Source organism: Scyliorhinus canicula, chromosome 10 (genome assembly GCF_902713615.1).
Source record: "Scyliorhinus canicula chromosome 10, sScyCan1.1, whole genome shotgun sequence".
NCBI lineage: Eukaryota > Metazoa > Chordata > Chondrichthyes > Carcharhiniformes > Scyliorhinidae > Scyliorhinus > Scyliorhinus canicula.
In genome coordinates this window covers 169,231,029-169,253,185 of record NC_052155.1, presented here as the reverse complement: position 1 = coordinate 169,253,185, position 22,157 = coordinate 169,231,029, and the positions used below count along the sequence as shown (strand labels likewise).

General features: G+C 49.3%; 1 protein-coding gene across 4 annotated transcripts in view; it reads left to right on the top strand.

Moving 5' to 3' along the window:
- The window catches only part of LOC119972762 (regulator of G-protein signaling 22-like), a 142,011-nt gene that overhangs the window by 35,139 nt on the left and 84,715 nt on the right, over positions 1-22,157 (top strand). For all 4 annotated transcript variants that reach the window (XR_005462150.1, XM_038810088.1, XM_038810089.1 and 1 more), the window contains exons 5-8: positions 557-642; positions 10,271-10,463; positions 16,271-16,433; positions 20,697-21,399. Coding sequence is in view for 3 of the 4 variants with exons in the window: in XM_038810088.1 (XP_038666016.1) it covers positions 557-642; positions 10,271-10,463; positions 16,271-16,433; positions 20,697-21,399 (1,145 nt within the window). In the remaining variant the exon portion in view is untranslated. The remainder of the gene's footprint in view (positions 1-556; positions 643-10,270; positions 10,464-16,270; positions 16,434-20,696; positions 21,400-22,157) is intronic.

The window sequence follows — 22,157 nt, the reverse complement described above, 5'->3', positions numbered from 1 at the left end:
AAACATAATGTACTGTTGGGCCCAATTTTGCAGTAGCATCATCAGCAAAGCTAGTCAGATTAATCGTTATACTCCTTTGAAACGGAAAACCACTTCTGGAATATGTACACGTGCAATTAAGTGCAGAAGTTGCCGCCAATGATTCTCTGCTTCTCCAAAGAGTACCCAGTTGATATTTCTGCAATCAAGTAGAAACCACTGAACTGTCAAAAAATTTAATGTTGTATATGTGGAATGTTAACTTCTTCCATTATGATTAGAAAATATTTTTTAAACTTTGTATTTTTTTTCAAATTTATATTTCAGTTTCTGCATTAGTCCCATGCTTATGTCCCAATCATTTATTTTGCTCTCTGTAAAATGTAATTAAAGATTAAGGATACCAGTGCATTTTACTTCCTGGGTTGCTGTCTTTGAGAATACTTCTATCTGATTGGCTGCAGGATGACAATGAATAACCTACTCAGATCTTTCAAATATCTGTGACTCTTTGCTTAGAAAAACTGTAATGTAATAAAATAAGCCAATATAACTTGTATATTCTTTTTGATTTTAGTGCCTCGATCAGGTGCAAGCTATTGCATGGATAAAAAATGAGAGACTCCCAACATTCCTTATGAGTGACTGTTACTTTGAGTACAGGTAAAAGCACCAAATCCTTTTCTATGACCAATATTGTTAATAGTTACCTCATACAATGGCCATGTTTTCAATAAGCTTGAACTAATGTACACTCTGTAGGGAATAATAAGAGATCAGTGTATTGCTTAATATATATCAATAAGCTTGCATATGAGATACAATCTTGAATATTTCCCTGGCTGAGCGGTAAAGCGAGAATAAAGTGAGGGCATCTGCCAAGGGCACTTTCTAACCAGCTATTAAGAGATGTACAAAAATGAGCATCAAGTCACTCTTCCTTTTGGCTTTTCTTTCCTCCATGGAGAAGCCATTTCCTTTTGGCTCTTTGCCATGGGGGGCAGCTGGTTATAGAATCTCAAATTGGGGTAGGGGGGAGGGTGAAATGATGAAAATGAAGATGTTGTGCGACGTGTGAATCCAGCAGTTACAACCTTAAAAGCTTCTGCATGAGGAGAATGCATTTGCTGCTTTTACTTTGATCCTCTTTCCCCTTTTGCCGATTATTTTTGTCCTCTCTCCTCTTGCTGCCACTGTTGTGATTCCATGGATGTCACAGCATTCCACTATCTCATTCCAAAAGCATTTCTTAACATGTGAACCTAACGGGATGGAGTTTTGGAATTTCAGGTCGAGTTCAATTGTTATTACCCGGTGGAGCATGCACATGTGCACCACAGAGAGACAATTTGCAGCAATGCAGCAGTCAGAAATAGGCGGGATTTTCTGAAACGGCGGCTAAATGTTGCCGCCGGCTTAAACACCGGAGCGTTTCACATCGACCGCGCCTGAGCGACTGAACATTCTCCAGTCAGCACACTGCCATGCCACCACGTAGACCCCAAGTCAGTGGCTGGTACCTTGCATTCTCTCCCACCAGCATATTGCCATGCCTGTGCCCTAGCACACCCTGGCACCCACCAGCACACGCCTCGTGCCCACACATGCCACCTGCCATAGACACCTGAAGCATCAAGCATGCGGCTCACAATGCCCTCTCCTTGTTCCTGCAGGAGAAGTAGGCCCATAATAGTCAAGAAAGGGCTCAGACAGGAGGTGGGATCCTGGACATCAGAGGCCTGACCCCCTATGAGGAATGGGCCCTGGAGATGGTGGGGTTGACCCAGGATAGATCAGTCACCGACCGTGAGGTTGGCCTGCGCCACAGACATGCGGATCCACTGCCTCTTCACCCAGATGGACTATCTCAATTGAGTTGTTCATGTCAGATGAAATGATTCACTCCTCTCTAGTACAATCTCTCGCAGGATCCCTGACTGATGGGGTCGGGCCCTCCGGGGTCACCTTTGCCTCCCTGCTACCTAAACACATCTGAGGAGAGCTCCAAGGATACCACTATTGATGCTTCTAAGGTGTCATCCCCATCCTCCGCCAGCGCAGAGACACACACCTCGGTGGGCGAAGTAGTGGACAGGCTTCTGGGGCACAATCGGGTGAGCTCCACACCGTTGCTGATGCACAGCAGGTGGAGGCAGGAACATCCAAAGGAGACAGCAGTCGGAGGTCTGCTGGATACCAGGACTCAGCTGAGTCCCAGTCAGATGGTGGGCCTCTGGACAAGGTTCTCCCGGACCTGATGCAGAGGCCAGGGTTCGGCAGTACGTTTCGGGAGGGGACGTCTACGAAACCCCGGCAAGTGCATAGAAGTTCCAACGGCCATGGGCGCAGGTGATGATGCCAATGATCCGTGGCACCGATGCCAACACTACTCGGGTGGCGACCGCAGTTGAAAGCCGGCAGCACGAGATCAGCGTCTTGAGTGGCGGTGTCCAAGGCGTGACTCAGTCAGTGGCACCATGGCTGAGGACCTTGACATCATGTCCCAGTCGCTGGAGGATGTCTCCCTGGCGCGGGTGGACATTGCCGGGGCTCCTCAGTGACTGGGTCCATTCTGGAGTGCATGCAAACTATGGGGAGGTGCCTGGACAGGCAGGGCCAGATGATGCAGGGGACTCTGGAGCTGGTGCCCCATGCTCTCCCTGCCACCCAGGCACAATGGCCCTGCAGCAAGAGCCCCTGATGCAGACCATGAGCAGGTGATGGGTGTGAGTGTGTTGTGAGCAGAAAGATGTGAGTCAGACTATGGCATAGACTGAGGAGCACCAGAGCTTATCCCAGCGGGTTATCATCACTCTTCTGCCTTGTATAATGGCCCGCTGACAGTGCCGACACAGGTCCATCACCCTGGTTGATGTTAAACAGACTCTGGGAGCGTGGAACAGGGTAGTCGGGGATTGAAGGGGTGAGGGAGGAGGGAAATTGGTGGGGTGATCAATAGGGAGAGGGTGTGATCGGGGCGAGTTGGTGAGGGGAGGGAGAAGGAGGGATTAATAATAATAATCAGAGAATCATAGAATTTACAGTGCAGAAGGAGGCCATTTGACCCATTGTGTATGCACCGGCCCTTGGAAAGAGCACCCTACCTACGCCCACACCTCCACCCTATCCCCGTAACCCAGTAACCCCACCTAACCTTTTTGGACACTAAGGGCAATTTTAGCGTGGCCAATCCACCTAACCTGCACATCTTTGGACTGTGGGAGGAAACCGGAGCACCCGGAGGAATCCCACGCAGACACGGGGAGAACGTGCAGACTCCGCACAGACAGTGACCAGAGCACTCATGCCTGCAAGGACATGGTACAGGTGTCGCACTGTCTCCTGTGGCACACATGCTGTTGCTTCTGCCCCGGTGTCCAGGCCTCACAGTTTGATTGGAATGCTCAGCAATAAAACTCTTCTGTGACCTGGCACGTGTGCCCACAAGAATGCATTTGAGAATATTTTGTTTATTAAACGGTCAACAGTAACAAAGATTTGAAATTCAACTACGTAACATTCCACACATTACACTAAACATTAAAGAACAAGGAAACATCACCGTTCAGTATTGGTGCCAATACAAAGGTACATCAGCTCATTTCCACAAAGAATAACAAACACATGGCATCACCCCCCGCAGGTTCCTCAACAGACATGGAGGATAAGCCTGGAATGTGTTATCATGCCCAGAATTCTATCATTGAAATGATCTGTCCATCAATGTGTTACTTGTTCCATGTATCAGTGCCATTCTCCATCCCTAAACCGCTGTTGTGCAGACCCTCCCACACGGAATCTCACCGGAACCAAATCCTGGCATCCACATATTCCACTGACGCTCAAGGTGCAGTTGAACATCCTCGATTTCCAGCGTGTTTACCCCGCGGTGACGTGCCAGTTACATGTAGCACTCACCACACCAACAACAAAAGCATCCACATCCTGGGAGCATTCAACGGAGTTAGCAGGTGGCCCATTTGGATCAATGTCACGCAACAGATCCCAGAGTGTCTTCTTGATTAAAACCGATTGCCTTCTGGACTCATGCATCCCCCTGAGCCCGGTGTTCCAGGACCCAGGCCCTTCCGGCTACAGAAAAGGAAGGAAACTGCAACAGCAGCCTCCAGGCATTTGCAGCACCAGCAGGAGCAAGCAGCAAACACAACCTGTAACTGAGGTGTTTATATAACCAACATTGCCAAGTCCTTATTAGCAATTGCCTTCAGCTGTGCAGCCAGAGGCTGCCTACAGTCAAAGGGAGTTAAAGTGACCTGCAGCATGTAACCACAAACAGGGCTCTGTCCCGGAAGTGTTTGGTAGGATAGACGGGGAGCAGCTGTAGTAGCTCCTGTTAGGTATATGCATTCGAGGGATGGCCTGTAGGATCCGCAAGCACTGACCGCCTCTCCTCCCCCAGCCCAGCCCAGGGGCGACCCCCGCCTGATGGCACCCAGCCTCCCAACCCGGCCCATGCCCCCCTGGTGGCTCCCCCCCCACCACCCCAAGCACTGGGGCAGCAGCACTAGGTTTTAAATAGGAGTGCTAAACGGTGCCTGCGAGAGCTCTTGCTGGGGAGCCGGTTAGTTTCCGGGAGGCCATTGCATTGAGCTTCCATCTCGTTAATCAGATGGAGACGGGTCTTCATTGATGTCTCGCCCTGTCCAGGCAGAATCCAGAACCCGCCAACAGGAGCAGGCTGGTTAGATGGCGAACAGATTGGGGTCTGGCACGGGTCCTGATTTCAACCTCTCGCAATATAACCGCCGCACACCAATCCGCGCCGGCGGCAACAAGGCCGTTAAATTGCGCCCCAGTTATCACACTGCAAACGGCGGACCAAGCTCCATCACTTACAAACCCCTCTATCTGAACCTTCGGCTGGCAGCTGTGTTTGTTTCGCTAGCCCGTTACCAAAACTGCATCTAGCTTCTGACCTTCCTTTAATGTGTGTGACGTTTATTGGGATAGTTTCCTGACATAAATCTCCTTCAGTACTGACAATCTATTCTGAACAGATACTGCTTAGAGAAAACCATGGGGAAAGATAAACTCAACAGAATGAAAGTTGTTTCCAGAGAACGGGTTGGCAATCTGACAATGCTGAGCACACAGAGGAAATCTTACTTCCTGCAGAGTTTACAATGACATTTAATCACTGAAAGAGTCAATGTTACTGCCAACTGGAATAATCAAAAGTGTTTAAATGTGCAAACGTAACAATACAAGTTAACATAGGTGTGCACGTGGCACCTTTTCTCCAGACATTTGTGAACCTGGTTGCTACTTTTGAATCAGTTGTAATTCATAGGTGCCCACTCTGTTCATTTGGAATAGAAAGGGATCATACAAACAAAGAGAAGGTGTGGGCCAATCAGCCCCTCGAGCCTGTTCCGCCATTTAATTCGATCATGGCTGATAGGGATCCAGAGAGTCCACGACTGGGCACAGATCCACAAGTGGAATCTGATCAGTCTGGCGGAGGAAGTTAAAAAGGATGTGCAGAGATGGGATGCACTCCCGCTTTCCCTGGCAGGAAGGGCGCAGACTATCAAGAGGGGCTGGCTTAGGGGCTGGTTTAGCTCACTGGGCTAAATCGCTGGCTTTTAAAGCAGACCAAGCAGGCCAGCAGCACGGTTCGATTCCCGTACCAGCCTCCCCGGACAGGGGTCGGAATGTGGCGACTAGGAACTTTTCACAGTAACTTCATTGAAGCCTACTCGTGACAATAAGCGATTTTCATTTTCAAGATGAATGTACTGCCAAAGTTTCTCTTCCTGTTTAGATCCATACTGATCTATATCCCTAATGCCTTTTTCCAAAGAATAGACAAAGTGCTTATGCCGTTTGTGTGTGTGTGTGTGTGTATGTATGGGGGGGGTGGGGGTTGTGGAACACATCCAGCCCAATGGTAGTAACAACACTAAGAACCTGAAACCAGATGAGACAACTTCTCGGTTTAACTAGGGTGTCCACCATGGTCCCCATCTACGGCAACCACAGGTTCCCACCAGTCATGCGAGACGCCACCTTTAAGAGGTGGAGATGGGACGGGAGGGGACGCCAGCAATCAGGGACTTTTACATGGGGGACAGACGTGCAACCTCAGAAGGGCTGCCGTCGAGACTGGAACTACTGAACAGACTTGGGGCCGGATTCTCTGTTTTTGGGACTATGTCCCAGCGCCGGCATCAAAACGGTGGATTCATGCCAGAAAAACTGGCGTGAAAGGGCCACATATTCCTAGCCGTGCATGGGACTAGCAGGGACCTGGCATCTATCGAGCAACTTTTGCTGCAGATATGAGCCCTGCATTTCTGCGTCGGAGGCCGCACATGCACACGGCGGCGGCCTGCAGCTGCTGTCCGGTGCTTCATGGCGGACTCGGACCCCCGGAGCTGGACACTGAAAATAGACCACCCGATTGCGTGTCCGCCCTGACCGCCTGCCCAAACATTGCTTGGCCGCGTGTAAGATGCCCCCTGCCCTCCGATTGGCCCGCCCCCGATTAGGGCAGCAGCTGATTGAGTCTGCAGCCGCCAATATAGTATCCCGACCGGCAGGACCACATTAGATCCACGCCGTCGGGACTTTGGCTGGTCGGGGACGGAGAATGGCGGAGCATGCCTCCAGCAATGTCCCCAGGTAGGTGCTAGGCGGCGCGGCGTAGTCTGCGAGTACTTTTCGGGGCCCGCAGAATCGGGGAACCGTCGCCCGTCCCGATTCCGTGGGGCAGATGGTTTCTCCGCCCCGGTGCCGGCCGCAATTACGGCGCCGCGGTGCTGAGAATCCAGCCCAAGAACTCTGACATTTACAAGTCAGAAACTTTCTCCGCAAGGAGACGACGAGGTACCTGAGAGCCACAATGTTGGAGGAACTACTGGACGCAGACAGTATAGAAAAAGGGAACTGTGGCAACATATGTGAATGACTTTTAGAAAGGACGCGATCGAAGCAAGGCAGGAATGGGAGGAAGAATTAGGGACGGGAGTAGGGTAGGGAATCTGGAGTGATGCACTAAGTAGGGCGAACTCCATCTCCTCCTGCACAAGGCTAAGCCTCATGCAATTTAAAGTGGTGCACAGAGCACACCAAACCAGAACCCGAATGAGCAGGTTTTTCCATGATGTGGAGATGCCGACGTTGGACTGGGGTGAGCACAGTAAGAAGTCTTACAACACCAGGTTAAAGTCCAACATGTTTGTTTCAAACACTAGCTTCCTCATTCACCTGAGGAAGGAGCAATGTTCCGAAAGCTCGTGTTTGAAACAAACATGTTGGACTTTAACCTGGTGTTGTAAGACTTCTTACCTGGGGCGGGATTCTCCGACCCCCACTCTTTTCCTTCCACCTTCGCCATGGTCTTCACGATGGTGGAGGCGGAAGTGACCCCCTCCCCTGCGCATGCGCGGACTTCCGCCGGCCGACGAAGTCCCTTTGGCACCAAAGGCCGTTCCTGCCAGCCGGGTCAGAGAATTGCCGGGGGCCGGCGCCAATCCCGCCCCCGCCGTGTCCCGAAGTCTCCGGCACCAGAGATTTGGCGGGGGTGGGAATCGCGGGCGCCTGTTGGCGGCCCCCCCCCCCCCCCCCGTGATTCTCCGGCCCGCGATGGGCCGAAGTCCCGCCGCTGACGGGCCTCTCCTGCCGACGTGGATCAAACCATCTACCTTACCGGCGGGACAAGGCAGCGTGGCCGGGGTCCTGGGGGGGGGGGGGGGGGGGGGGGGGGGGGCGGCGGGGGGATCTGGCCCGGGGGATGCCCCCACGGTTGCCTGACCCGTGATCGTGGCCGACCAATCGGCGGGCAGGCCTGTGCCGTGGGGGCACTCTTTTCCTTCCACCTCCGCCATGGTCTTCACGATGGTGGAGGCGGAAGTGACCCCCTCCCCTGCGCATGCGCGGACTTCCGCCGGCCGACGAAGTCCCTTTGGCACCAAAGGCCGTTCCTGCCAGCCGACGGGGCGCCAACCACTCCGGCGCGGGCCTAGCCCCTCAATGTTAGGGCTTGGCCCCTAAAGGTGTGGAGACTTCCGCACCTTTGGGGCGGCCCAATGCCGGAGTGGTTCACGCCACTCCATCCCGCCGGGAACCCCCCGCCCCACCGGGTAGGGGAGAAACCCGCCCCAGGCTTTTCAAGAAGGTGGAGGACAAGTGTGAACGGTGTCAGGGAGGCCCGGCCAACCAGGCCCACATGTTCTGGGCTTGCCCCAGACTTGTCGGGTTCTGGACAGCCTTCTCCGAGGCAATATCCAAGGTTGTGGGGGTGAGGGTGGAGCCATTCCCGAGAGTTGCGGTCTTCGGGATATTGGACCAGTCAGAACTACATTTGGGAAAGAGGGCCAACGCTCTTTCCTCTGCTTCCCTATTCGCCGGCCAGAGAATCCTGCTCGGCTGGTGAACAGCAGCTCTACCCACAGCTGCAGACTGGCTGGCAGATCTGTCGGATTATCAGCATCTGGTAAAGATCAAATAAATCATCCGAGGGGCAGTTCATCAGCCTGTTCCAGGACCTGTTTGAAGCCAACAATGGATCAAAAGGAGCGGAGGTGGGGGGTACATATGGGAACCACCAGGGCCACAGAAAGCAGACAGAAACAAGGGGGGGGGTGTAACGGGGGAGAGAACCAAGGAAATGGCAGGAGGAAACCCAGGGAGAGACCGACACAGGGGCCAGAGGCCCCCCCCCCCCACCCCACCCCACACCACACACACACACTGATGGAACCGTCAATTCACCAGACACGTGTTTCCGATATGAATCTGGGCTTTAATCGACTTACTTCAGAGCCAGCCTGTTACCCGTTGATGAACTCTTAGTGAACTCAGGCTGACTCTGGACAAGGATATTTATACAGCTGCACTAGGGGGAGGAGTCATGGGTGGAGCCAAGGGTGGAGCCCAGTACAAGTTCCTGAGTACTCCCAGAGCTACTCCCCCTAGTGGTAGGATAGCGCTACTGCACTTACAAAGACAATGTGAATTATCATATATTCATATATATATTACATTCACCACAAACACACAAAGCTATAAGAGCAAATTGAGCGATAAATAAACCATCTGCGGCAGAGGAAAGGGTCTGAAAATAGTAGAAATGGGGACGGAAGGGGGCAACAAACGGTTGGGGGGGGGGCAAACAGCATGCAAATTGTTAAATAATAACCATTTCAGTCATCTCCTGTACAGTGTAAAAATGTAAACTTGAATAAAAATATTTATTTAAAAAAAAGAAATAACCGCCACCTTGTTTTTCACCCCAGGGAGCAGGGTCCTACCCATATCAAAAAAGTCAATCCTTGTGTACTGCGGAAAAAAACAAAAACTCTCTACCCCCCACATGGGTAAACCGCCATGTGCCCACGACTTCAACCACTTCTTAAAAATTTAAACCAGGTTCATCAGGCATATTTACCAGTCCAGGCTAACACTCTCCAATCAGTTTTAAAACATTTAGGTGCTCTGTTCCCCTCTCCTTAATAATAGACTATTGTGACAGAGTACTGTTACCCTGCATTAACAGGGCAAGACATTTCAACCAACAATGAATATTGTGAACCAATTGTAATAAAGAATATTAATGATAATAATTTGAGGAGAACTCAAGACACAATGGTTCCTTGGCCAGTGAACAGTATCAGAAAATGTCTTCACCAAGGGGCAGCACGGTAGCACAGTGGTTAGCACAGTCACTCCCGGCTTGGTTCGCTGTCTGTGCGGAGTCTGCACGTTCTCCCCCCGTCTGCGTGCGTTTCCTCCGGGTGCTCCGGTTTCCTCCCACAGTCCAAAAATGTGCAGGTTGGGTGAATTGGTGATGATAAATTGCCCTTCGTCTCCAAAAAGGTTAGGTGGGGTTGCTGGGTTACGGGGATAGGGTGGAGTTGTGGGCTTAAGTGGGGTGCTCTTTCCTCGGGGCTAGTGCAGACTCGATGGGCCGAACGGCCTCCTTCTGCACTGTAAGTTCTGTGTTCCTGCCCAACCGGATTAGAAACTTGGAACAGCTTTAAAATATTGGCTTTTTCCTTTGAGAAATTCATGCATCACGAATTGCCCTTGCGGTATTTCCATTATAGACATGAACACAATGTTAATATCTTGCACTCTCCCGCAGTCTGACCTATATCACTGAATTTAATTCCAGGCACCAATCATATTTGTAACTTACAGGGAGAAATTGTAAATGTATAGTGTTAAACAAAGTAGCGTGTTGATATTTAATATCTAAAAAAGAAAAAAAATGTATCTAGTCAAAAAGTACAACCTGTCTGATTTTTGTTCCTAATATCTATGACAGGCTGGCAAAACTGCTGTCTCAGTTAGAATGCAAGACTGGATTTGGCATGCCACAAATAGACCCTGCTTACAACCCATGGGTTCTTGAAAAAGAAGAGTCCATGTCTAACATCGTCGAGACGGTTGAAGATACCACGGAAGAGATACATGCCAGCTTTGAAGAGGGATCAGACCTGTTGTCGATGCATAGTGAGGCAAGATTGCCAATGACATCGTTATATGCCTTCTTGTGTTGCTAAGCTTTTTAACTGTGGCGGTCTTCGGATTGATTTTTTATCTCATACTTATAATACTTATAAGGGAGTAAAAGCCAACCAAAATGTAATTTTTGACAACTTTCATACAATTTCAGTTTTGGGTTCAACTTAAAATACAAGCATATTTTGGGTTTTCAAATTAGTTTGAGCAATTGGACATATTCATGATTGGGTGTCAAGCAGGTGGAGAAGGAGGCCCATAGAGTTTGCATCGGCTCTTGGAAAGAGCACCCTACTGAAGCCCACACCTCCACCCTATCCCAGTAACCCCACCTAACCTAAGGCCAATCCATCTAACCTGCACGTCTTCGGACTGTGGGAGGAAACTGGAGCACCCGGAGGAAACCCACGCACACACGGGGAGAACGTGCAGACTCCGTACAGTGACTCAAGCCGGGAATCGAACCTGGGACACTGGAGCTGTGAAGCAACTGTGCTAACCACTGTGCTACCGTGGTATATGATGGAAGAATACATGTGCCCAGAATATTCACCACTGTAACTATGGGAAAGCAGGAATGGTGATGCACCATGGGAGTGCGAGATTAATCCTGGCAAAGTTTCTGGGGGCCAGGGCAATGTCAGGACCTGAAATCTTTAGCCATCCCCCATGTTGCGTTTGGTGGAAGAGGCATTTAATCAGGTCGGAAAGTGGGCCCACCTTCACCCTGATTAAAGTCCAAGTAAAGCAAATAAGTAATGTCTCCATAGTCCCAGAGGACCGTAGACTGCTTTCCCCTTTGAAGGTGAGAGCTGACTGGTGGTGATTGGAAGGCAGGGAATGAATAACCTCAGCCGGTACGGGAAGTCCAAGTAATGGCCACATCCCATCCAGGCAGGGGACTCGCCATGCAGGGAGCGTGACAGGTGGTCAGATAATTTTAGTGCTGTGACCGAATTGGAGACCTTCCCTTCTGGAGGGAACGCGGAAGAGTAACCGATGCGCATTCCTCCTCGGTGCCTGTTATAGTCGGGACACGGGATTCCTCTGCTTCCATCTCGTAACCTGATTCCTCGTTACCACGGAAGACAAATACAGGGTTCTCTTGCGCTGTTACCCCCTGCACTAGCTGCGGCCACCTCTGTGGTCGGTAGTGAGGCCTGTACAGGGATGGACTCCCTTCCTGTCAGGTGGTCCAGGTGTGTCCTCAAGACCTTATCCTGGACCTTCACTTTGGAGGATACAGGTCACGTTTTCTCCAATATGACTCCAGGGACCCAGCTGGAACCATCTCCAAAGTTCCTCACATGGACCAGATGCTCTGTCTTGAATATCCTTTCGGATCTCGCTGGGCTAGATTTTCTTTTCTGGTTCTCTACCCTCTCTCTGCCAGCTTTGGGTACAGTCGGCTTAATCTCATACGAAGCTGCTGTCCCATTAACCGTTCCGCTGGGGCGACTGTCTGAAACCAAGGCGATACCTTTTGTTGTATGAGAAGTAGTCCTATAATCAAATAAAAACCGTACCAATTTGGTTACTGTGGATGCAGCCAGTTGCTTTTCCATGCCGATTTTAAAGGTCTGAACCGGCCGTTCTGCCAGCCCATTTGATGATAAGGTGCTGTCCCAATGTGTCTGATGCCATTGGATTGCATGAAACCCTGAAACTCCCCACAGGTGAAGGCAGTGCCACTGTCTGAAACCAGGGCCGGGATTCTCCGAAAATGGGGCTATGTCCCCAAGTCCGCCGGAAAACGGGCGCGAATCACTCCAGACTTTTTTCAAAATGTCCGGAGTGATTCTCTGACTTCAAGAGGGAAAGCAGGGCCCCGCCGGGTCCACCCATGCGCGTGGTGGCCGTTTTCGAGCCGTCCCCCACACAACATGGCGGAGCCACACAGCGAGCCAGCATGGAAGAGGATAGGCACCCCCTGGATCGCGCCCATCCGCCGATTGGTACCCCCGATCGCGGGCCTGGCTGTCGTGGAGGCCCCCCTGGAGTCTGATCCCCCGCCCCCCCACCAGTTGCGGAGTTTCCTCCGGGTGAAGCCATACGGGAACCACACCGGAGGAACTCGGCCAGTCGATCGCGGAGAATTGCTGCGGAGGCCTCTTTCAACGAACAGCGACCGGCGCCGCGTTGACCGCACGAGCGCGACTGGTGCCGATTCTCCTGTCGCCGGGGTCGGAGCCAATCGCGGGTCTGAGACCCCATTCTCCACCCCCGTGCCGAATGCAATTTCGGCGCGGAGGCCCCTGGCCTAGGTCTTCCGGTAAGCCATGTGCGCAAAAACTCTGCCGTAGTTTCTCAATCGTAGCGTGGGAGGCCGTGGAGCCCATGTGGTGTATCTCCAACCATTTGGACTGTACATCTACCAGGATTGAAAGTATGGAACCCTGAAAAGTCCACGGGGGCTCACACCCATGGGCTGCCTGGCTGTAGGAGGGATATTCTGATTCCTCTGGCATGAATCTGGCTGCTTCGCCAAATCTGTGATGTCTGAGTCAATACCAGGCACAGGACGGAGCTTCTGGCAAACATTTTCAATTTGGAGACAACAGGGTGGCCATTATATAGCTCAAGTAGAATTGGGCACTGCCCTGGGGGATCAACTACCCGGGACCCCCAAAGAATGAACCTTCCTCAATACTGAGTTCATCTTTCTTGGACAATGTCCCATGTCCTTCATGGCCACCATAACAGTCTTCTTTGTGATTTGGATTGAGTCACTTGCCCGGCTGCCTGTTCTGCTTTCTACCCTGCTCCTTGCTTACCAAATCAAACCGACCCCAGGCCCTCCACTTGCTAACTCTGAGCCCCCTTCTTTCTCTTGCTTCTCTTCCGAAACGCCTCATGCTCTTTTTCAGGTCATATCATCAACACTTCTTGGCACTTGAACCCCCACCCTCACTAAGGTGCTAACCATTCTGCCCGCCTTCCAGGTCTCCATGCTGGCCAATCCTGTAAAATGTTTGTCTGCTCAGGTACTAACCTTGTCTCACTCTAAACTCGACTGTTTTTGCACACCAGAGCCCTTCACAATATTGGATGACATTGTCTTGCCAGCCCATAGCATAGTTGGGACAGAAGGGATGAGTGTTGCATTACAGTCATTGGCTTCCACCATTCCATCGGTTCTGCCTCCGACTCCATGCAAACATATCCAGCAGAAATCTGATGGTGATGATCCTTGTGATAGAGATTCAGCGTTACTAGGTTCCCACCCCAGTTCTCAGTTGGTTTCTCCAGTTCCTCTCTGCAGGTTTGTGTTCCACGAACTTCAAAGGCTCTTAGGATATTTGGGGCTATAATAAATTATGCATTCCCATGCTATTCATCGAATACTTATGATGGTTATTTTCATATTATAGAGCGTGACCATCTGGATAAGTTTATATTTATTGTTACATTAACTTTATTACACTACTCCTTCATCCACAAATATACCTTGACAGATTTTTGACATTTGATGCCCCTGGTGGGCATCCTCTGGGGCCAGAGAGCCCCAACCACTATGCCAGTGGCACATGCCTTTCTGTATCACCCTGTTTTGCCCACTGACCCCAAGAGGCACCGTTGTCAGCAGGGGGGGGGGGAATTGGAAGAGTTGGAGACCACCGTCGTCTCCCTGTAGAGAGGGTCCAGGTCAGCCTTCGGTGCTCTCTCTGCCTGGTCAGTGCTTGTAGGGCCCTGGGGGTCACCTGGGGACGGAGGGATGTCTGGAGTGAGTTCCAGAGGCCCCTACGTCATCTGGCTCTGCCAACCCTGGCGGCTCCCCATTGTCTGCACCATGATGTCGGGCCACGCTCTGCAGTGCCTCATCAATGTCCACCTGCATCTGAGACACGGTCCTCAGAGACTGGGACTTGCACCGGAGCACCTTGGCAATGCCCACCTGAGACTGGGACATGCGCCACAGCGCCTCAGCAAGGTCCACCTGCATCAGGGACATGTTCCCCCAGAAACTGGGACTTGCTGTCAGGCGGTCAGCCATGTTCGTCGCTGACTGAGCAATGCCCTGGACACCACCGCACATGGTGCTGATGTCATGCGCCAGACATTCGCCTGCGGTCGTCACCCTGGCAGTATTGGCCTTTGAGCTACCTTAGACTGTTGTCCCGTCCCCCCGGATGTGCATCAGTAACTGTATGGTTTTCATCAGATCGTGCCCCAGAAGCCTGTCCACAACTTTTGCCCATGTGTGTGTCTGCACTGGTGGAGGGTGGGGATGGCATCTGTGACACCTCAATGGTGGCATCCTCTGAGCTCTCCTCCAAGGTGTTCCATCGGAAGGCAATTCTCACTCGCTATCACACTTAGAAATATCCCGTTAGATCGCTCCCGTTAGTTTAACTTTAGAGAAACTTATCTAAGATTCTTGGACTTATTTTCCTCAACACTCTGCTGGTATGTTCAGTTAGGGAGATTTAAACACTGCTCTCTTCACCTTAGAGCATAATCCCCAACTGAACTAAAATCGTATTTTCTGTCTCTGTGGGTCCCTCTCTCTATATCCGGCACAGTAACTTCCCTAAACTACCTCAAGGGTCGTGAAACCTCATTTAAAAATACAGGTACACAAACAGCACCAGGCTGTCTCCATTCTTTTTTTTTTTTTTTTTCTTTTTTTAAAATTTAGATTACCCAATTATTTTTTCCAATTAAGGGGCAATTTAGCGTGGTCAATCCACCTACTCTGCACATTTTTGGGTTGTGGGGGTGAAACCCACGCAGACACGGGGAGAATGTGCAAACTCCACACGGACAGTGACCCAGAGCCGGGATCGAACCTGGGACCTCAGCGCCGTGAGGCGGTTGTGCTAACCACTAGGCCACCGTGCTGCCCGGCTGTCTCCATTCTAAAAAGAAACTCTGGGGCCCAGGTTTTACTTTTTTAGCCCACAAATAAAGAGCATTGAAGTTAAACTTAAAGCTAAAATGTCTTCCTAATATCCTCAAATACAATGGCGGAATTCTCTCATAATGGGGCTATGTGCCCACGCCCGCGGGAAAACGGGAGCGAATCACTCTGGACTTTCCTGGAGAATGTCCAGAGTGATTCTCCATTGTGAAGGGGACTAGCAGGGCCTTGGAATGCTCCTCGCAGCTCCGGCTGCCGGTACGGGGCCCTGCCCTTCCGGCCGCCGGTCTGCGGCGGCCCCGTGCAACATGGTGGACCCACACCGCGGGCCGGCCCCGACAAGGTAGCCCCCCCCCCTCCGCCAGATTGCGTGCGCTTGTCGTCGATCAGTGGTCCCCGATCTCAAGCCTGGCTGTCCTGGAAGCCCCCCCGGTGACAGAACCCCCCGTCCCACCAACCAGGGCCGCCGCGGACTGAGTCCGCAGCCGCCACTCCGAGCTCCCGTTGGGTGTAACCATGAGTGAACCATGCTGACGGGAACTCAGACAGTTGTTGGTGGAGAATCGGTGTGGGGGCCTCTTTCAATTGCCCCCGACCAGCGCCGCGTTGACTGCACGCACGCAATACGTCCCATTCTCCGCCCCCGTGCCGACCGTGATTGCGGCGTGGAGGCTCGGAGAATCCCGGCCAACATACTGAAAACTATCTTTATTTCCAAACAATCCTGTGGATTGGAGTGATGAGTAAACTACAAAGAATTTTTCAGCATTCAGAATAAGAGAGCAAAGAACCACAAAACATGTTTAAGCTGCTCATATCTCCAGCGAGTGACTTTGGTGAATACTTTACGTGCATTTTTACCCAAATTACAACCAACTATTAACTTGTCTTTGAGAATAATATTCTAAATAATCACTGCAAGAGACAAACTTGCCTCCGTAGGATGTCATTACGCAAGCTGAAGAATTGTTATCAGAAACTGCACAAGAAACTTCAATGGAGAACTTGTCTTCTGAAGATGATGGCACATTCAGTATTAAAGAATCACAACAGCCTTCTGCAACCTCTGCAACTTCTGTGAAGCCCGGAGAAAGCTTTTCACCTGGTAAGACTCTTAATCTTATAGTTTCCTGTCTTTACGAAGATGAGTCACCCACCTACCATGGAATTTGATGAATACCATTAAAAATGGTGAGACATAATTTTCCTTCAAGTGATTTTGTGAACGATCAATTTGTTGTTAGACGTGGCATGTTATAAAACTTAAATGACAACTTAAAGGGTGCTATTGCCAAAATATTATGGAATCCAGTATATCCACCCAACAAAAAATGAGGAAATATTATTTTACCCTGTGTTTGGTGTATTTAAATCATTCATCACATTTTAGAATTTGATTGTTTGTACATTTCGGTCAAATAATCTCTAATTGATATTTTAAAAAATATTCTGTGTACAAATTTGATTATATGTTTAATTGCTGGTAGATTATTTTGTTAGCACAATCATTTGCTAAATATATTTGAATTTTCCATAGCTATATTATATTTTCACTGATCATCAAAAGATTTTGATTATTTTTTGTGCAATAATAACCAACAACTGTGTTGACATTTTGAAATCTTGCCTTTCTTTTGCATAACTAATATCACGTCAGGCCTTGGGTTCAGAACTCAATTTTGTTCATCGACCCCTTCAATTAACTTTCCTATGACTAATAATGAGGTCTTAGCTATCATTACGATGCACTTTTCTAGCTAATTTGTTAGGATACCAGATCAGACCTTACCTTTTGTTAGGATACCAGGTGAGAAACTCCCAAACAATTTTCAATTTGGAAAACTGTGAGGAAAAGGTACTTCACTTCAGGAACGCTGACTGACCAATAAGTGTCTTTTATGTTAAAGCCATTTTAATTTAAACATAGAATCAATTACATTAACATTAAAGAAATAACTTTACAATAATCAGTTAAACAGTTCTTAAATTAAAATAAACACTTTAGCTCACTATCTACACCTGCCACAATATATAGTCCAACAAAGCAACCTAATACAGTTAAAATCCACTCATAAAGTTAGCAATCAGGGTTACTTGGCGTTCTCTGTGCAGACCATTGGAGAAAGACCTTTCCTTTTAGGAACAACCGGACAATCCTTCTGTCCTGTAAGACTTGAACCCTATGGAAAAGTGCTGCTCAACTTAAAATCTTCCAGCAAACTGCTAAGTTACCCGCTAATTACATCATCTATACCCCACCACATTATCCCATGACCTGCTCATCGAGGACTAAACACGATCCCTCAAATTATCTACACTCAGGGAATCTCCTGCAATCAAAACAATGTTCCATTAGCCATCTCTCCGTAAACAGGTAAATGGTTAGAAGCAATGGTTACCTCATTTTACAACTTCTTAATCACAGCTTTAGTAGACACGCTGCCTGAATGTGTTTTAAACCAGGGTTTTTAATAACATTACTGCCATAAATAGAAAATATAATATATACCAATTTCTTGCATTCATCAAAAATTGCTGTTGACATTTGTAAGTATAAGAGCAAGATGACGAAAAGGACAAAAGTAAAAAGGAAAGTAGTAAAAGGAAAGTCTGCTTTCAATTCTTGTTCCTGTGTTTAGTCACAGTTTATTTTTGTGTTAAGCTTAACATCCAATAGAATATGGTTCTTAAGGGTAAAGGTTGAGAAAATTGAAGCCGTCGGGCGGGATTTTCCATGCCTCTCCCCAGCATGGTTTGTGGCGCTGTCAGCAGGTTTCCCGCTGTTCGAACCCACCGCCACAAGGAGGCCCATGGTGGGGTCTAACCGTCAGCAGGACCGGAACATCCCCCTGCCGGCCAGTAGTGATATGTCTCCAACACTGGAAAACACACTGCTGGGACACGGGCGAAATCGTACTCATTCAGTTCAATTTTCCCAAAATTACATAGTGTTGGATCAGGCAAGAAGAGCTGTGAAACCCACCTGCCGGCTTCATAGACACCTTTCGCACCTGATTAAACAGCACTCCGTGCAATTTCAAAATCTATGACACCTCCCACGGAGATCGGGCACCCCATGGAGATCAGAACACACCCTCCCCACCTCCCAACTGCGATTGGGAGCCCCCTCCAAGGAGATCGGGACGTCTCTTCAAGATCAAGGATACCCCTCCTCCAAGGAGATCTGGACACCCCCCCCCCCCCCCCCCCCACGGATATCGGGACCATCCCTCTACGGAGATCAAAGAACAAAGAACAAAGAAAAGTACAGCACAGGAACAGGCCCTTCGGCCCTCCAAGCCCGTGCCGACCATTCTGCCCGCCTAAACTACATTCTTCTACACTTCCTGGGTCCGTATCCCTCTATTCCCATCCTATTCATGTATTTGTCAAGATACCCCTTAAATGTCACTATCGTCTCTGCTTCCACCACCTCCTCCGGCAGCGAGTTCCAGGCACCCTCTACCCTCTGTGTAAAAAAACTTGCCTCGTACATCTACTCTATACCTTGCCCCTTGCATCTTGAACCTATGCCCCCTATACCTAGACAAGGAACACCCTGCACCCCACCTCATAATGGAAGGGCATGGCCCAGACCCATTCCCTGGCACAGGTAAGATATCACCTGGGCATCTTGGCACTGAAAACCTGTCGATGCCACCTGGCATTGCCAGGGTGCCAGTGCCAAGGTGGCACCTCCAAGATCAGGACCCCCCCCCCCCACTCTATGGAGATCGTGACACCTCCCTCTCGGAGATCGGGACTCCTCCCTCCAAGGAGATCAGGACCCCCCTCTACAGAGTTCGGGTCCCCCTCCTCCTCTACGGAGATCGGGAAGCCCCCCTCCACGGAGATGAAGATCCCGCCCTCCACGGAGATGAGGACCCTACCCCCACACCGAGATCAGGACCCCGCCCTCCATGGAGATTGGGACCCCGCTCCTCCACGGCGAACGGGACTCTTCCCCCTCCTACAGAGATCTGGCCTCCTCCTCTAAGGAGATCGGGACACGCCCCTTTATGGAGATCGGGACCCCCGCTTCTATGTAGATTGGGATCCTCCCCAGAGAGATCGGGACCCCACCCTCTCCATGGAGATCAGGGCACACCCCCACCTTTTCCAGGCAGCTGCTACCCCCCATGGAGAGAATGGGATCTCCCCCCATGGAGAAATTGGGTACCCTCACCATGGAGATTGGGATAACCTCCCCCCCATGGAGATTGGGATAACCTCCCCCCCATGGAGATTGGGATACCCCCCCCCCCCCATGGAGATTGGGATAACCCCCCCCCATGGAGATTGCTCCTCCCTCATGGAGATTGGAATCTCCCCCAGTGCAATTTGAGATCCCTCCTCCATGGAGATTGAAATCTAAATTATACTCATCTTCTATAATGCTATCCTGCAATATGTTTTCAAAAACTAAACTAAACTTGTATTTCTGAAAACATTAGCTAAAAGAAATGGTGCATTAAAATGGTTACCATATTTCGTTGCTGGTTTTTAAATTTCGTATGATTGTGTAAGTTACTAAATGAGCTTATGCAATGACTATAAATCTCTCGTGAAATTTGATGACATATAATTTGTTTATTAGCTTTCACTTTTTGCAGGATCTTTTTATGCAGGCTCTGAATTGCTGATTTATATGTTGCCAAAATAAATTACTGGTTATATATTCCCTATCCTTCCGTCTTTGACCCACTGTGGATTCAATGTCCGGCTGGTACTTCACTGCACCTTGAAATTCTTTAGTTTAATCAGCAGGACACCCGTTTCCAGACCAGACAATATTAGTCTCGGGTTGCAGATTTGTCCGTCACTGCAGCCCCACTGCCAGAGTTAGTGGAAATGGCTACTTCCCAAGTTTGTCCTGGAGAGAAATAGAGTGTGTCAAATATCCATTGCTTTGCCAGTGAATTCTTACCCTTTTCCTATAAATGGTAACGGTGCGGTGGTCTCCTGAGAAGAGAGAAGGTTAAGAGGAAATTTGATAGAGGTGGTCAAAATCATGGAAGAGTTTTTTAAGAGTCAATGCGGAGAAACCATTTGATGCACCGGGGGATTGTTCACCAGGGGACGCAGATTTGAGGCGATTAGCAAAAGAACCAGAGGTGATCTGAGGCTAGACTTTACACAGTGCGTTGTTATGATCTGGAATACACTGCCTGGAAAGGTGCTGGAAACAAATTCAATGAATAAGAAGGAGGGATGAAATACATGGAAAGGAAAATTTTCAGAGCTATTATAAACAGAAGCAAATTGGATAGGTCTTTCAAAGAACTGGCAAAGGCAAGATAGCCTCTGGCCTCCTTCTGTGTCTTTCTATAACCCGTGGCTTACATTTCTCAATATTGAATTGTTCTAGGTAGTTCAGTAGTGGATGAAGTTATGTTAGATACTGAAATTGAAAAGGAGCTAAACCAACGCAGCATACAGCAACCTGACCAGGAAAAGGTAGAGGGAGCACAACAAAGTTCCACTCATGGTGTTTCTAAGCCACTCATGGTGGGCGAAGAAATATTTGAATTTGTCCCCGAGTACCCTCTGCTGGAGCAAGAAATAATTTTCCTTGGGGAAAAGCCAGAGAACAAAGTTGGACAAGATCCCAAAGTTAGTAAAACATCAACGCGTGCAAAGGAGGTCCGCATTGACGATAAAGCAAGAAAGCACGAGGAGCAGGTCACAACTGGCGATATAGCAGCAGCTCAAATAGCAGAAACCAGCAAACCTGATGAAATGAATCTTCCCTTGGACAGTGGTCTAAACGTGGACCTTCACACAGCATCACTGTCCAGTGTTTCTCAAACTTCGCAATCATCTGCAGCCCAGACGCCAGCTTTTTCTGACAGCAAGGGTGTGGAAAGTGCAGAATCTGATACTTCTAATGGGGCACGAGATATCAGCGATGTCTGCTATGTGGCACCACGTCACAGTTATAACTTCGGGAGCCAAAGGGGCATCGAAAGATTCAAGAAATTCCTCCAGGGAACAGCTGGCGAGAAATACTGGTGGCTGTGGGTGGATGTTGAAAGATTAAAGGTTATCAAGGATGGCAAAAAGAGGCAAAGGTTAGTCGCTGATTCATCTCACTAACTTAGACATGAGCTTTTTGAAAATGGGGTCCAACATGGTTACTGTTTCTACAAAACAGATCACCGTTGAATTGAAAAACAAATGTTTTTTTCCATGTCACCTTTTACCTATGATATTAATCATGCACGGGTTTTGTTTGCTTTAGACTTTGGGTCAAATGTCAACTGAATTCAGTAGGTAGCACTCTCCCTTTAACAACAAGAACTGCATTTAGAGGGAACATTTAACAGAGTCAAACCTGCCAAGGTGCTTAAGTCAGAGGTTGGTCATAAAATCTAGATGGACACTTATAATAATAATAGCTTATTGTCACAAGTAGGCTTCAATGAAGTTACTGTGAAAAGCCCCTAGTCGCCACATTCCAGCGCCTGTCCGGGGAGGCCAGTACAGGAATTGAACCCGCGCTGCTGGTCTTTGTTCAGCATTACAAGCCAGCTGTCTTAGCCCACTGTGCTAAACCAGCCCCAATGCAGCTCTTATAGCTTATGAACTCTGAGGAAGTTCTTGGAGTTCCCATCATTTGGATGCAATGGCCAAAATTGTGGCAAACTGGTTTCAACGTAGAAAAATGTGAGGTTAAATACTTTGGATAGAACAGGGTACTTTCTAAATGGGGGTTGGGGGGGGGGGTGGTGGTGGGTGGGAGAGGAAGGGGAGGTGGGAAGCTAGAAATAGGGGAGACCCAAAGAGACTTTGTGTCAAGATACATGGATCATGTAAGCGTTGCTCTGGT